The following is a 17,803-nucleotide window of genomic DNA, read 5'->3' on the forward strand; positions in this document are numbered from 1 at the left end:
GAATTAACAGTTCAGAGAGGAGGTGGTCAGTCCGTTGATGGTGTTCAGGAGCGTCGACGGGAAGGGGCACCGAGTCAAGCGTCGGGGCAATAAATATGGCATTTTTTCCGCACTTCTGGTGGGCCCCTGAACATCATCCAGTTTGGACAGGGAAAATTGTGGGTTGTAAGGGTGGGGTGGTAATACGGACATTTGTATAGCAAAACAGATGATGATGCTGATGATGGAGCTACAAATGGGATAACCCCCCCCCCCCCCACCTTTCTTCAGTGGCGCCACCCACAAAGCTTCTTTCGCCGAGCGCCGCTATATTGCTACTAATAGTCGTAATGGCGATGAATAAATTCATTAATTATACGTTTTTTTTGTTGTTGTTGCCGACTTCCTGGTCGAGACTACAACGGACATTTTTCAGCGACGAAAGGAGAGCATATTTTCGTGTCATTAGTCAGAGCTGTGTAAGGGGGGGTCAACAAGGGGGGGGGGGAGTTGGGGGCGCTAATGAAGGAAAAGCTCACTCTTCAAAAAGCAGTTCCCGCGCGGAAGAGGGGCCGAGGTGCGTGATATGATGATGGATCCTCTTGTGCTGGTTATGCGATGCTTCTCTTCCGGTGAAGGTGGAGAAAGGCACTTGACTCGATTGCATTTAGTTTACGTTTCGATTAGTTGTTTCTTTCCGCGTGGGGTTGCAACTTTGCGCTGTTTCCGTTTATGCAACTTGTAGCCATTAGTAGAATGATGGATGGTTTAATTCAACGAGAAGAGGGCACTTAATACGGTCTATTATCATGTTTTATGGAAACTTGGCCGATCAAATGCTAATAGTTTGAATAATTAGGGATTGAATATTTAAACATAATAATCATCAGTTTAAAGAGAAGTCTTAAAATGAACAAAACGTTTCGTTTGACAGTGACGAACTGTCACTTTTTACACGGCGCTCACACACACTATCAAAACAAACGTTGGTAGTGTGTGTGAACTCTGGTTAAAAGATGTGTCAAACTAAAAAGTGACCCCGTTCGTTTGACAACAGTTGGTGTCAAACCATCGGAGTTAGAGTGTATTAATATCTCTCGGAGCATTCGTAACAGTCGATAAGAGACATCTATTTTTACACAAAACGTGACGACCTTGTTAGTCACACTTACAAACGGCATCTTGTTTGCCGAATATTATCTATGCAGCGAATTATACTTTCCAATTAGCGACTGGGCCAAGCTATAAAACCCCGGGTAATCCCACCGAGAAGTCATCATTCAACGCGTCTTCTAGTTCCCGGGAAATTGGAAGACAAAAGCACCACCATGAAGACCTTCGCACCCCTGCTGGCAACCCTTTTGTTGGCCGGATTCGGATCGGCCCTGCAATGGTGGGAGCACGGAAACTTCTACCAGGTGTACCCACGCTCGTTCAAGGATTCCGACGGGAACGGCATTGGCGATCTGGACGGAGTCACGGAGAAGCTGCAATACCTGAAGGATATCGGCATGGACGGGATTTGGCTGTCGCCGATTTTCGCTTCGCCGATGGCTGATTTTGGGTATGACATCTCGGACTTTTACAACATTCAAGGAGAGTACGGAGATCTGGCGGCATTCGACCGCTTGTCTGCAAAGTGCAAAGAGTTGGGATTGCGTTTGATCTTGGACTTTGTGCCGAACCACACGAGCAATCAGCACGAGTACTTCAAAAAGTCCGTACAAAAAGAAGACCCGTATACGAATTACTACGTGTGGCATCCGGGTGTAACGAACGAAGATGGAACCAAATCGCCACCATCGAACTGGATCAGCGTGTTCCGAGGTTCTGCGTGGGAATGGAACGAGGATCGTCAGGAGTACTATCTGCATCAGTTCTTGAAGGAGCAACCCGACCTGAACTACCGCGACCCGGCTTTGGTGGAAGAGATGAAGAACGTTCTCAAGTTCTGGCTGAATAAGGGCGTTTCCGGGTTCAGGATCGATGCCGTACCCTACCTGTTTGAAAGTGTCGAGGTGGAAAATCGTTACGTTGATGAACCTTTGAGTAGAGCTACGGATGATGCGGAAAACCCTGCCTATCTCATTCATAATCAAACCATGGACCAGCCGGAAACCTACGACATGATCTACCAGTGGCGTGCAGTGCTGGATGAGTTCACCGCCAAGGACAACCAAACAAGAATCATGATGACCGAAGGTTACACGAGCATCCCGAACGTGATGAAGTTCTTCGGCGAGGGCGAACAAAACGGTGCCCAAATCCCGTTCAACTTCCAGATGATCAGCAACTTGCGCAAGACAAGCACCGCCGCGGACTTTGCCCGTTACGCGAACCTTTGGTTGGACAACCTTCCGGCGGGACGTCGCTCCAACTGGGTGCTCGGAAATCACGACAACAACCGTATCGGATCGCGACTCGGCGAAGCGAAGATCGACCTGTACAACATCGCCCTCCAAACGCTTCCGGACATTGCCGTCACGTACTACGGCGAGGAAATCGGCATGGTTGATCAACCGATCCCGTTCAACGAAACCGTCGACCCGGCTGGTCTTCGTGCTGGTCCCGATGACTACACGCTGTACTCGCGAGACCCCGCCCGTACGCCCATGCAGTGGAACAGCGATAAGAACGCTGGCTTCTCATCCGCCGACAAGACCTGGCTTCCAGTGGCCAGCAACTACAAGCAACTCAACGTGAAAGCCCAAGATGCCGCCCAGAAGAGCCACCTGAAGCTGTTCAAACGGTTGACCACGTACCGCAAGCGCCAGATCCTAACCCACGGTGACCTGGACCTGAGAACCACCGACTCCAACCTGGTCCTGTACAAGCGCAAGGTCGACAAGGTCGGCTACGTAGTGGTCGTGCTGAACTTTAGTGACGAACCGCAAAGCTTGGCCGCCATCAAGCAGCAATTCCCCGGCGCTGATGACAGACTCCAGGTGGTCGCTTCCTCCAAGCTGGTCACAATTAAGGACAACAAATGGATCAACGTTGCCGATACGGAGCTGCCCGGCGAAAGTGCCATCGTCCTGCAGAAGTTGTGGGGCCCCAATCCGATCGTCGTGTACGAGGCATAAGGACGCGGACGCATCCCGGCCCACATGGCACCATAATATTGCACACTTACAATAGACGCACTTCAATAAATTAATCCCCCTGCACAGAGCACTGCACAGCACATGGCAAAGAAGAGTTGTTTAATTTCTAGATAGTTCGAACCATCCCCTTCTTAAAATTCACCACTAGATATATTAAAGGTACTTAAAGTTAAACGATTGTAGCCAATTGAATGGAGCAACTTTTGATTTCGTTGAAAATCTGGATGGTTCACGATTAGGGTGTTTCAGGAAATCAAACTTTTAAGGTTTAATTTTTTTGCTTTTTCCTCTGCTTGATAATTGGTTATCATTTAACATTATATGACTCATTTTATCAAAAGCAATATATGACTAATTTTATTAAAAGCATCTGCACCGAGAAAAAATAGTTCCCACAAATGTGAACATGTTCACGATTTTGGGAACGCTTTTTTCTCCGTTTGAACAAACATCAGTTTATTTAACGTAGCAATTCGAATATCTAAATCAGCCATCATGGCCTAATGAGTCAAATATCGATATTTGGTCATATTATAGATTTATTTTATTTTACAAAGAAACTCATTTGAGATTCAGTGGGTAAAATTACACAAAAAATATGTTCGGAAAATTGTATACACAGCAAAAAATCCGATGGTAAAATCGCATGCAAAAGCGTGCACATCACCTTCGTCAAAATAAACACTTAATATTAAACACTGCATGTACAATTTTTGCAAACACAAAAAAAAAGTTGCAACCAACGGGATTCAAACCCAGCACCAACAGTAAGGACTGGCGCCTTAGCCCACTCAGCTATCAGGCCGATGAAAAGCTGTTAGGATAAACGCATATATGAGCTTTACATTTCGGTCAAGTAGGTTTTCCATACTGGTGGGCTACATATTTCAGGGTGTAAAATCACATAAAATTGCATAAAATAATGCAATATTTATTTTACACCCAGGCCTTTTACAGGCAGTTGGATTACTACTTTTATAGCTGTGTAATTTTGCTAGGCTTTCCCCTTAAAAAACATTTTCGGTGAAGATATCTCGTGTTTGAAGATAAAGGCATAATTCTGAGTTTTTTTTTAGGAATTTTTAATTCTAGATCTCTTTTTCTAAATGCAGACTGGTGCATAAAATTGGCATGCGCTTTCTCAAGATAGTTGAGTATGTATAATTGCATCTTCATTTTTTTTCCTAAAAGTTTTCGCTAAAAGTACCCTTTTTTCAAAACTTAACCATGCATTCTGGAGCAACATTTGAAAAGGGCGCATAAGCATTACGATAGCTGTAACTTTTTAGCGAATTCCGAGGCAACACAGTAACTATTTAACAAATCACGAAGTGTTAAGAGGTATCTGGAGAGGCCATCAAATTCTATTGTTTTAAACTTCGATTTTTGCGAAATAGTTTCCTGAAGCTTGAGAATATGCAAAACAGTTCATACTGTCAAATGCTTATCCACCATTTTCTCGTGTTGCTCAAGAATTGCGAGTTTGAAAACTGATTTTTACGGGATTGCTCTGATATTTTAAATAAAATTAGTATTATTATTTGTAGGTTGCGAGATAAAATGTTTCCTAACAGCTTTCAAGAAGCAAATATAAATTCCAAAAATATTTCTGAAAAGTTAGACTTTCGTAAGTACTCCAATCGCAATGATAAAAGAAATTTAAAAATGTATCATTCCATGCCTGAAAGTCTCATCCTCAGCTCGCATGTTCAAGATGTTCTAGTTGATCCATCGCAAATTGATGAAAAAAAAAATATCTTCAATAAAATATGTCAACCGGGAAGTTTCGGAAAATATACATAGCACTAGACAAAAAGATCTGAAGCAATCAGAACATAAAAGGTTGGTTTTTGGGTTTGAGTTTTTTTTTTAAAGTGAGCAGTTATATAAATAGTTGATTTTGAGAATTTCATAAATTTCAAACTTTTAAATTTTCAGAAATTTTCAGAATGGGCAAAGCATCTTTGACCGAGTTATAATTTTTTGAATTAATACTGTTTTTTTCAAAAAATTAAATATTGGTCGCAAACATTCTTCAACTTCATTTTTAAATTTTTGATTTGCAATCAAAAAGTACTTTAGTGAAATTTTTATAAAGGGCATCGTTTTCAAGTTATAGCTATTTACAGGTATTTTTTTTTTTCAAAATAGTCGCAGTTAATTAATTTTTTTAAATTAGTGCCCATGTTTGCCTACTTCGGAAAAAATATTTTTGAAAAGCTGAGAAACATTTTTTTTAAACTTTATGGATACGACCCTTAGTTGCTGAGATATTGCCATGCAAAGGGTTAAACACAGGAATATTGACTTACCCAAACAACCTACCATCAATATCTCAGCAACTAAGAGTATGAACAAAGTTCATAAAAGCAAATAATAAAGATTTTTTTTTCAGTTTTTCAAAAATATTTTTTTCAAACGATTATTAAAAATTTTACATTTTACATCATTTTACGATTTTACATCGTAAAATGAAATCGAAATTGTAAAATTTTTGCACCAATATTTGGATTTAAAAAAAAAAACAGTTTTGATTAGGCCGATGCAAATATTTAAAAAAGTTTTTGTCCCTCGGCATTTTAAGTGTTTTAAAATGCATTTTACACTAGTTCAGTTGTTTTGCAATCATTAGTTTTCAAAAAATCTAAGATCTGACAAAAACAAAAATTGTATCGAAAAAAAAAGATTTTGCATAGAAAATTTTCAAAAAATCTTAAGATTTTTTAATAACCCCAAACATGCTAAAAATGATTTTAAACGCAGGAGAATGTATTTTAATTCGATTTCAGCTGGCTGCACTTGAATTTTCATTGAAATTTTGAAATTTATTGTAAAAATATTTTTTTTGCCCCCTTATTTTTCGGGCCTATTTTGAAGGGGGTGACAAAACTTTTAAAAATATTTGTACCAGCCTTATTAAAAATCAAAAAATTAAAAAATTAAAATGGTGTTGTTTTCCATATTTTGTTTTCAAGTTTTAGTGACTTTAAGTTAAATTTTAAATTCCCTATTTTTTATGGTGTTTCATTTTTTTCAGTGTATTCCTTATTCATACCTACAACTTTGCCGAAGACACCAAATCGATCAAAAAATTCCTTCAAAAGATACAGATTTTTGAATTTTCACATATCTTTTTTATATGAGTAGCTGCCAAATTTGTATGGAAAATTCTCAAAGAATTGCTCAGGATTGGAGGTGGGCAAACCGCTCTTTTTTAGGAGCCGCTCATTTTCGTTCGCTCATTAAAAAGAGCCGCTCTTTTGAACGGCTCTTTCGCTCTTTTTCAACATTTGATGAAAATGTTTTTTTTAAGAATCGTATGATTTTAAAAGTTATTTCACACTGGACTTTTACAAATTATTTAATAAAAAAATTAAAACTGAAAACGAGAAGATGTCCTTGAAAACCATTGGTCTTGGCGGTCTCTATGTCAAGATTTCTACTCGAACCTAAACATTCGCGTAATTGAATGGCATCCAAACTTAAATCTAGGATTGGAAAAATTGCTATAAATTTTAATATTGCGTTTATTTCTGCAAGAATTGAACTAATGATGATATTTTATTTGGAGAAAACATTCTGTGAACTCTTTTCTACATTCTGATTTAATTGATAAAGTCTATAAACGCTAAAGTTGATTTGGACAGAAGGTTTTTTTTTTAAATCTCTTAACTATTCAGAAGATTTTTGATAATATTATGCAATTTGAAATGCTCAAATTTGTATTCCAGTAGTACTTTAATTTATAATCAGTTGCAAAATATCAGTGAAAAATATTTTCTTGTTGTTTAGAAAAATAATTTTTTTTGGTTTTTTTTATAGGCATTGAAATATTTGAAATTGCATTTTCAATTCTCAAAAACAAATTTAATACTACATTTTTTGGAAATTCAATAAATTATATTTATAACAAAAATCATGCCATGTTGGGCCGGTTCTTTCAATAGACTGAAGTTTAAAAAAGAACCGCGGTTCTTTTTTTGTGAGCCACGGTTCTTTCGCTCTTTTCAGTGAATCGGCTCTTTGAGCGGCTCGCTCTTTTTTTGCCCACCTCTACTCAGGATTAAAAATCTAGCCAAACATTTGAAAATGTTGTATGGTACTTTAAAATGCCGTTTTGACAGTGTGTATATTAAAAATATTCAATGAACTATTAATGAAATCATACAAATTTTGAATACGTTATGTGAAATTTTCTTGAGATGCCGATAGTGTCTTTGGTCCAGACTCGGTCAAAATGGCATTTTAATATTGCATACGACCGTTTCAAATTTTAAAATTGATTTTCCGATTCTCAAACTATTTTTCCTTATAAGCCCTTTCATTTGCTTCAAAGAGCATGAGCATGGGCATGAGCATGGTTGACTGCCAATGAGCTGCTACTCCGTTATTGACAAATCAGCTGAAGTTAAACAATGAATCAAAAATGATCAGTTGGAGCCAACCATCCGTTCACTGTTTAACCTCTGAAGATCCCTACTTTATTAGTCAATACCGGTGCCCTCCAAAAAAGCCTACAGTTCAACGAGAGGGAGGAATGTTAGTCCGATAGTTGAAGTTGCAGACTCATCAAGCACATAGTTTTTCGCTATATACTTATTGGTACCGCTTGAGACCGTTGAATCCACAGCATCTCCTTCAAGCATCACGTGATTAATTTTTTTTGGGTTAGTAGGATAAGGTATTGGCTTTTCGATGCCTCCCGAGCTACGACGCTATGGGGAGGACTTTCATAACAGACCCGTCGGCGAGCCTTCCGAGCAACGATGCTATGGGAAGGTCTTTCTGGTTAACACACAAACTCACTCACACACAGTTATTTTGCTCCACTATTAACTCAACAATCCAAATTGTCAGTGCGTCTTTCGTTCATTATATAGAAATGGCTTTTTCACCGCAAAAAAAAAAATAAAATAAAACGAAACAAAAGGCACACAAAAAAAATCACTTTTCACTCCGAATATTTTTTACGACCACGCGCTCCCTTTATCAATTATGCACTCAGCCCTTTCATTGAAGCAAATGAAAGGGCTGACAGCAAAAAATCGATTTAAACGACGATGATTTATGATTTTAATTGAATATTTTTGAAATAATATTTAAGGCTTTTTTTAATAACTAAACATCACTTGAAATCCACTTATTCTTTTCAAGCTCAAATTTGGTGGGGCTATTGATACCAGCAAAACAAGCTAGAGTTCCGATTTTCATCCAAATCGGACCCCCTCTCCTTTTTGGCACCACCCTAAAATTTAATCATTTTCGCAAAAAAAAACTGTGAAAAACCTTTAAACTGAAGAACTTATTTTAAAGAAAGTTGAACGTAGAATCGCACACGTGTTTATGCTCTTTAGCAAATCTGTGTTAGAATTATTACACACGTTTTTATACGCTTATCACGCTGCAACAAAACAACCCTCCCTTCCACGTGGCCTGCTATGTTGCATGAACCACCCCTCGTGAGAGAACCCTCACAAAGATCACTCACTTTCCCCTCCGTGAAATCAACCACGCCACCGTTAAACGGGGAGTGGTTGAGTGTCACGCGCGTGAGTTCCTTCCATTTTGCACCGCTTCCAGGATGCTGCCGTACCGGTTCTTCGGTGGACCCGATTTCACGATTCATCGTCGGGTTTTGCGGGATGGTCTCCGCTCTCTTTCTCTGTTATCACACTTCCTGAAGTGAGAGAGATTCGTGAGTGTGAGAAAGAGTGAGCGTGGATCATCCGGAGCGGGGGATAATGCTTTGTTTATTTTCCTCGTTTATTTACCGTATCGTGCACGCACGTGTCACCAGTGAGAGAATGAGCATTCTCTGGACGGGAGAGAGAGCAAGGACTTTCGCGAGCGATGAGATGAGGATGCTGCGTGCGGTGACTCTTACTTCCCGACTCTCTTACATCATATCTTTCCGCACAAATCTGCACGAAATTAGTGAGAGTTTTACTTTTAAACCGAGCGGTCGTTCGTCACGCGGTCCGGAAGCTGTACACGGGTCGGCGGCACGTCTTCAGCGTCGTAGAAGAAGACGATGATGACACCACACTGATGACGGTTGATCCGATTTCCGGTGGTTATCAATCCGGCTTAGCTGCGTGCAAAGAGCCACAATCGGATTAGGAAGCCGCGAGGGGGACTGAGTTGGGGGAGTTGGGCGAAAGAACAGCTATTCTCGGAATATCGGCCAAGGATTGCAGCAAGGAAAGGATTAGAACACGATGCCGGAAGGTCGAAAGGGGGGAAGGTCGAACGGGGGAGGTCGACGATTGTGACGTCGACGTCTGATTCGGATTGTATGTGGACTACGATGAAGACTTGCACCGGAAACGAGCAGTTTGAGTCCTGTTACGAAACCTAGTTGACTAGCTGAGTTGTCCATGACATTCGTTCGAATCCACTGGGAAGGACAACATTGAAGAGTTGTGTTTACAACTGATATCTGCTAGGAGCACCCGTAACTTTAGCAGATCAGGAGTGGCTTATGATCCAGATCGTCAACGAGCAACTCCCGATAGCAAAACGTGGTCCGATTACAACTCGTGGAGTCCACTTGGGTCACGTTCCCTGAAGTTCTACCGATCTACAGAGAAAGAGAGAGAGAGAGGGGGAGTGTGAAGTGATAAATTAATTAATTTCCACCCTCCGGAAGTGCGCGCGTGTGTGTGTGTGTGTGTGCTCTCGTGTCTGTGTGTCCGTTCGCTTATCAGTGTTGGCGCGAAGATTCGAAGATTCATTGCGTCCAAAGCAAGAAGCGGCGGGCTTCCGGTTTCCTGCCGTCAGATAAAAAAAAAGTTGCGTGTTTGTGTTGTTCGCCCGGATTGTCTTCCGGTGCTGCTGCCCCGTTTCACAAATGATGGTGCGTGGGTGTGGGCAAAAAGTGTGCCGTAATTAGAAGAAGCCCGGCGAAGAGAGCTTGCCAGATAAAGTTCCGAAAAAATAAGGGAAAACTCTTCCGGAAGAAGCGACGCGCGGCTGATGGCCCGCGGCAAGTCCGCAATGGTCAATACCGGCGCCTTGCTGCTGGTTGGGATTGTGTTGCTGCTGCTGCAAGGATTACCGGCACCAGCTGGCGCCACCGTCACCATCGTCAAGGATGACTACGAAAACAGTAAGGATCAACCCCCTCCCAATCTTACTTTTATTGCGTGTGAGGGGGGACAAACCCTGGACGAGGCAAATTGGTTAAAATTTATGGGACCAGCGCCAGTGGCCCAGGAAACTATCTCGTGTGACATTGCCTCTTGCCTTGAGGGGAAGGAAAAGGGGTTTCTTCTTCTTACACGAAAGATTGCCATCTAAATCGGCCGGGCTCAGTGATAAAAGGAAGTGCGAAATGGGGGAGACCACGATGGGTTGGGGGAGTTTGGGCTGCATGCCCCGTTGGGACGTCCTTGTGTAAGCGTTTTTCATTATTTAAAAGAGGAGAAGATGGATGGGTTTGGTTAAAAGTTGGTGAAATGTTTTAAAACAGTTACGAAAGAGCAGGATGCTGGAAATTTATTGGTTGAACTTGGGTTGGTCAACAATCTCTTTGCAAACATATATTAAGACAGTATCAAAACATTCTTGATGAATAAATAAACCTTTAGTTAATACTATTATTAATGCTACAATCATACTCATAGCTAATGAGGCTAGTTTTATTTCAAATTGTGTTAACATACATTTATGCATTTTAATCAAATAAAGTCTGTTTTATTCTGTTAATTTATTTTGGTACATATTTCAATAATTTTTTTTAATTAGGCTTGAGAAATGCAATTTAGTTCATTTTTGGACCCCATTCACTTCGACGAGAGAAAATAAAATTTGTACTGCATAAACACATTTTTTAGCACTTTCAAATTTCCACCAGTTTTTGAGGACTGAAAAAGACTGCTTTTGAGCTAAAATCCAGCAAGGGACAACCTAGTTTAGCAATGTTGCCATTTAAAAAAAAAATGACTATTGAAAAATATCGAACAATATTTGTTTACCTTCTTTTTAGATGAATATTCGAATTTTCAGTCGAAAAATGATTTCCAGCAATTCGGAAAAAGTTCACAATATCTGAAATAAATCCACCTAAAGTTTGACTTAAGGCATAAAATAAGTTTTTTCAACTTTCAAAATTTAGTGTCTAATACTAAACAAAGTAGAAACGTCAGAAAATTTACCTTGAAACAACCATAAAAAATTGAACAAACTAATTAAGATAAAACCGTTGATCATTTTCGAAGAAAATTAATCATCACTATAAAATATTCTGTATAAATTTTATTTCAACAAATATCTGCACCAAAATGAATCAGCAAGTGCTGGTTGTTGCCTTCTTGAAGCCACTGGAGGAATTTTTGCTCTAAATCAAATGTGTTTCAAAATTTATATGATTTTGTGTAACAATCATTGACGCCCAAGTTCCATAACTTTACAAGGAATGGGATAATCGTTACCAAAAGGAATCAGCATGTGTAAGGCACTATTCAAAACAACTTGTTGAAGGAACTTTGTCAAAATATTGAAAGCGACGCAATGTTTATATCTTTGAACTAAAAATGACAATGATGGAAGTCTTCACGTTAAGAATTACTTAGTTTTTGTCAAATTCGAACCTATCATAAAATGAGTTAGAAGAGAAGATGTCAGATTTTGGTAGATTCAACTAAGAATTCATCGAAAAAAAAAAATGATAAAATTACACCAAATCTGAGGCTTGCACCATTTATGTACAAATAATAGAAATAACAAGAAATATTGAAGGAAATAATTCGATGTCTCTGTGCTCTATTGTTCTAAGCTTGGTGGTTGTCCAATCTAGTTAGCATAAGAGAGCACAGGGGCATCGAATTCTTACAAACAGATTGTAACAATTTAGAATGCAAAAAGGTTCAATGGTCCTATTTACATAAAAATCCACGGCGATAAGATCTTTTGAAAAGTACTCTAGTTTTAAAATCTACTTTTGCATTTCTGTCATATGGGGAGCTTTTTGCCTCTTTAATAACTTTTAAATGTTGTAATCACAGAATTGGAATTAGTATTATAAATTCGTTTATATTTTAGAACACCTGAGAGATGTTGTAACTGTAATGTTGAATTTAGTATTTTGTCAAAATTATCAAAAAAAAAAAAAAAAAATCTCGCTTGTCCTAAACTAAGCAAAGTGTTTCAATCAAACTTGTTAAAAGTCTAATACAAATTCTGAACTCATTACTTAAGACTATACTTGGAAAAGGGTTAGCTGATTTTTTTTTTATGGAAACCTGAAAAGGCAAACCAATCAAGCACATAGCTTCTTTGTTAGAAAGATTTCCTTGAGACATCAACATTTTGCAAATCAAAACATGTTTGCCAGTTTTTTCAAAAAAAATCACAAAAATGACTTATAATACATACTTAGAATTTTTGAATTATGATTTTGGTTTGCAATGTAGCGGGATATTTTGTAGTCATGTTTCATCAAAACTGTCAAATCTAGATTAAATTTACAAAAGGTCCTATCTGCATAGGAATCCCATGACTCATAGGTTGTTTTTAAAATTTACTCTAGAAATTGTTTACATTCATTTATAGGCAAATAATAAAAAAACATTCCAGAGCAGTTAAGAGTTCATGCAAAATTACTTTTCACGTGTTTTTGTAGCTGGTATATCAAAATGATGCGTATACTAATGTTTTACAGGAACTTTTTTGAAGAAACCCCGAATCCCTCAAATTCAAAAATATGTTTCTTCAAGATCTTTACAAACTTGGAATATTTTCTAGAGTCGATATTTTCAACGCAATAATGATTGACAAGGCTAAAATTAGGTTATCAGAAAAATTTGTTGTATGTAATATTTGTTAACAGATGAAAACATAATCTATAAAAAGGTTAGGGAGTGAAGGCTAGTGATTTTTCGCGATTTCGCAGAAGCCGCGTAATCCGTGAAATTTGAAATTTTTAATGATCAGTTAGAAATTACTTTTCAAGGAGGTATTACACTATGGGAAACAAATAAACAAACTCACACTTTTTGACAGTTTACCTGTATTTTTTGCAGAAAAGTCATCCTGCATATATTTTGCCTAGTTTGCGATTTTGGTAAACTGTCAAACACGAAAAAGTGCGAGTTTGTTTTTTTCTTAACCGTAGTCTAATACCTACTTCAGTCTATTATAACATTCTTTTTTGAATTCAACTTCATTTTAAATATTACGTGGAGACAATTGTAGAAAGATTAGTTTTTTTTGCAGTTAAGGCAGTTGCAAATATTTTTCAAAGTTTATGTCGCCCCCTTTCAAAATTGGTTCAAAAAATCAGGAAGCAATTATTTTTCCTAAAACTGAAAAACAACTCAACTCAAAACCATCTGAAACGCCTTTTTCTGCATTGATAATCATTATTTAGCTTATTTAGGCTTGTTTAAAAATAATTTGAACAATGTTCAGCACTGCGAAAACTTTTTTTTCTCACAAAAATAAAATTTTCGTCAATAATGCATATTTAAAAAAAATTTCATTCAAATGTTGAAACCGTGGCCTGCAATGTTATTTTTTTTACTTTCTTTTGTACAGAAATAACCTTTTTTCTATACTTTCAAGTACTTTTCAAAGTACCGTGAAATTGCCGCAAAATTTCAATATTTTTGCCGTGAAAAATCACTAGCCCTAGGAGTGTTCTAGACAAGCCTTTATAATTGTTTAGATGAAAAGAAAGCGTGATTTTTGCCCAATTTGAACAAAATATAGCAAAACTGTTCCATGTTTAGTAGTGCTCTGAAATTGAGGGATGGCTGAATATGATCAAACATTTCAAGGGAATTATTTTTGAAGCACCCTCATGTAGCATTGACCGTATAAAAGTATCTGTCGAGGGTTTTTTTAGAACAAAAATGTTTTTCTATTAAAAATCAATTGACAGATGATTTTTCAAAATGTTTCCAGCATTTTGCCGGTCTGGTCACTAATATGGAATTACTTGAAGTTTGAGCAAATAATTGAGTAAGTTATTATAGTAATTTTCGATAATTTTAGAAATTGAACAAATCTGGAGTTTTTTTTCCTATGAAAAGGTCCAATAAACCAATTTTCCAGTTTTTGCTTTTTGGGTGTTTTTGAAACCACCTTGAGACAGGGGCATTAAAAAAACACCCAAAAAGCAAAAACTGAAAATTTGGTTTATTGGACCTATTTTAAAAAACTCCAGAAATGATAAAAAAATGCTATTAAAATACTCATCGAGATAAATATTTTTTTTCAAATTCATTCTTACATAAAACTTAAAAAATACTCAGTTTTTAAGGTATTTCTTTTTATTACTGATCATTATTTTAAGGGAAATCTGGCAACGTAAACAATCAAAAATAAAATCACTTAAATTAAACATACCTTCAACCAGAACAGAACTTTTCATCATGGCTTTCAGAAAACTAAATAGGGGAACAGGGGGTAATATGCACCCCCTAAGCGAAAACTGTGATTTCTCAACCATGACCGCATTTCTGGGAAAGAATTTCGTTAGATGTTCATAAACAACTATCATTCAACGTCATTCAAGTGAGAAAAGTCTTTAAAAATGTCTAAATTGTTTGAAAACAACAGATTTCTAAAAAAAAATTCGATTAATTTGAATCAACCATGCGGGGAAATATGCACAACATTAGGGCAAAATGAACCACAACAACGGGGCAAAATGCACCGGTTAAAAGCAGTTTACACTAGTCACTACTAGATGACACCGCTGTTTTTCCAAAAGGAGTATCAAAGTGGTGCATTTTGCCCCAACCACGCTTATTACTGAAAATTTTATTAAAAATACGTTTTTTAATGTTTTAAGACTTGTCTATGTATAGAATAATGATGATTATGGCAAAAACTATGCAAATCAATATATACAATAACATTCTAAAGGTCCAATGAAAATTAGATGAAAACCCAACATTTTTAAATTTTGCAAATAACTCAAGCTGTTTTCATACTGCGAAGCTCAAATTTTGCCAATTTTTAGCTTCCAATTTTCATGATTTTCCCAAGGAAAACTCTTCCTAACAACGAGAAAAGTTGGGGGTGCATTTTGCCCCGGGGGTGCATACTACCCCCTCTCCCCCTACAAATATATACGAGGTATTTGTTCCAAGTAATTCCGTGTAATTGTGTGATTTTAAGTAGTTTCGCGTTTTTGGTTCCTTACTGAGGTAAGGCTATAATCTTACTCTAAAAATCAAGTTTTTATGAAAACGTCGTAGACCCACCTTCATGTATACTAGGATGCCCAGAAAAAAATACCTCCTGTTCAACAAGCGGAAACGATTTTTTTTGCATTATTTTAAGCATCTGTGCAAGCTTTGAGCGAAATTGGTTGAGATTACCCCTTGATACCCGAGCCTGAAGATGGTGAAAAAATGTTTCTCATATAAAAATGATTTTCTTAAATCGCTAATAACTTTTCAGGATCGAGTTTTTCAGCTTTTTTATGTTCTACAAAGGTGTAGAGCATTATATTTCCAATAAGAATCTCACTTTTAGGAATATTTTGATGGAAGTAGCACACCCTGCAGACCAAACCGTTCGGAAATTGGGTTTTCCATACATTTTTTCGAGTTTACCATACAAACTTCACCTCTGAGTATCAGTGAGTAATTTTCATGGAAACAAAAATATCTACTGAACAAAAAAAAAATATCTTCAAGCTTTTTTGACGTCGACTTATCTGAATGGAAACTCCGATCTATCATTGGATAGGTAATCAAAATACCTTTCAAACGAGTCTAAATGTTTGAAGATCTGGCAACCCTGTATCCAGTTATGACCACTTAAGTGATATTCATATTATGTTTAGGCCGGATCATTTGAGTTTAGTTGATTCTATACCTTATTTTGCTAAGGAGTGAGGAAGGCACCAACCACATCTTTTTTAATAAATAAGTTTTTAAATGTGATTTTGGGAAAATAAATTCGTGACATTTTTCCAGTTAAATAATGTCGCTCAATTTTTTTTATTAAAAGCATTTCAATTTCTTGCTGACACCTTTTTTTACTTTGTAAATACATAGTGTTTTGTCTGCCTGTGTGGATCAATCGGACCGCGCACTGGACTCACAATCCAGAGGTCGCCGGTTCGAATCCCGAGGCGGACGCAAAAATGCTAAGTGTAAATATAGGTATTCGGTGCCCTCTCCCCGTGCCCATACCTTCACACTTAGCAGACCCGGGAGGCGGAGTCTTGTCGCTAAAAGAACGATACACGCCTGTGGATCCGTTGACGAAACCGCAAGGTTTAAGAGGGCCACACATTATAAGGTGTTACGTCGATTCCGTTTTTTTTGAAAGTCAAATTTTAAATTAAATCTCGTTTTTCTTTCATTCTTGCAATCTTTGAAAATTTGATAAAATCATTATTTTTTGAAATATCAACAAATCTAGAGTAGATTTATTTGATTTTGATTATTTTATTTACAGCCATTTATTTAAATGTTCTTTTTTTCACAGCATAAAATTAAGTAATACATTTTTATTTTGACATGTCCCAGCTTACAAAAAGTTTACATGTAACAGTATCACAAAACTGGATCACAACGTCCCTCTTCCTAGTATTAAAGTTAAAATTAGACCCCCCAACTATGGGTTGTATCCCATCAGCAATCTCCCAAACCAACAGGACGTGCTTTCGCATGTTGCTCCACGAGAATCGGAACCCAACCCCGGCTTCCGGACAAGGCTAACTTTTGGAGAGTTCTTCTGGTCATTTTTGGTTGTCGGTTAGAGTAGGTGGTGTGTGTGTGCAAGTGAGCGTGTTCCTGTAATGTACATTTTACACTTTCAAGCTTTGGCAACAAACCACAAAGCTCGATGGAAGCTTGGTTTAGCTTGGCTGCTTTAAAATTTTTGTTCAACTTTTTTTTATCGATATAAATAAAAGACAGATTAATTAAAAGCAATTAAAAATAAATTTTAAATAACTCCACCATCAAACACCCCGCGGCTACGTGCTTAGACTAGTGTTCTTGAAATTTTAATGTATTCGACGTCGCTGTGCTTATTTTTTTGCGCCCAACCCTCCCGGGACAAAATGTGGTCAAATTAGCTAATGAGAGAGAGAGAGAGCCACTACTGTTCCTGGTGAAGAGAGTGTCCTTTTGCCAAAGTGTCCTCTGTCCAGTCTGGCCAGTTTCCTCCACTGCAGAGGAGTTACAACAAGGACGATAAAAATAAACTTGGAAGCAACACAAGGAGAGGCCAGGAAGAATAATGTTTGTGTTTAAATTAGTTCTACTGTTGGAGACTCTCCAGTGGAGAGTTAAAGGGGGGGGACTTTAATTTGGGCGACAAGGAAAAGGGACGAAAAAATGAAAACGGGGTCAGATGTGGGTCAACAACGACAACCAGACAGGGTCCGGTGGGGTGGTGGTCGTTAAATTTTCCAATTTGGTGCGCTGGGATTATGATGAAGTTTGCAGTTTGTGGTTAGCTAGCGGAATTGCTGATGGATTGATGGTTTGGCTAATGTTGGGTTATATGCCCCTTCATCAACCATTTTTTGATAAGGAAAATAATGACTAGAATTCGATTTTTTATTGTGAAAAACCTGAAACCAGAGAATTGGAGAATTTCCCTTATCCCCTTAAAAAAGTTCAGCATTTATGTCATTTGTTTTTAATGATTCTGAATATTATTTCAACTACGTTTTTCTATAAATATTTTCCCCTACAATACTGCAATCTATAAACATTTCCCTCCAAAAATATACATCCCAGGCTGTT

The 17,803-nt window shown here is 37.7% G+C and overlaps 2 protein-coding genes across 5 annotated transcripts in view; both read left to right on the forward strand.

Moving 5' to 3' along the window:
* The first annotated feature begins 1,248 nt into the window (after positions 1-1,248).
* On the forward strand, positions 1,249-3,172 carry LOC6049882 (probable maltase). Its single transcript, XM_001866538.2, has one exon. It carries the CDS (start codon positions 1,308-1,310, stop codon positions 3,060-3,062), a length of 1,755 nt encoding a protein of 584 aa, XP_001866573.2. The 5' UTR covers positions 1,249-1,307; the 3' UTR covers positions 3,063-3,172.
* A 5,852-nt stretch (positions 3,173-9,024) lies between these two features.
* LOC6050607 (nephrin) overlaps positions 9,025-17,803 on the forward strand; it is a 426,239-nt gene continuing 417,460 nt past the window's right edge. For all 4 annotated transcript variants that reach the window (XM_038266076.1, XM_038266070.1, XM_038266071.1 and 1 more), the window contains exon 1: positions 9,025-10,191. In XM_038266076.1, coding sequence (XP_038122004.1) covers positions 10,059-10,191 — 133 coding nt within the window. In that variant the 5' untranslated portion in view covers positions 9,025-10,058. The remainder of the gene's footprint in view (positions 10,192-17,803) is intronic.

This window comes from Culex quinquefasciatus, chromosome 3 (assembly GCF_015732765.1).
Source record: "Culex quinquefasciatus strain JHB chromosome 3, VPISU_Cqui_1.0_pri_paternal, whole genome shotgun sequence".
NCBI lineage: Eukaryota > Metazoa > Arthropoda > Insecta > Diptera > Culicidae > Culex > Culex quinquefasciatus.

Coding starts and splice junctions, on each gene's coding strand:
- LOC6049882 (XM_001866538.2), top strand. CDS start 1,308: ATGAAGACCTTCGCACCCCTGCTGGCAACCCTTTTGTTGGCCGGATTC.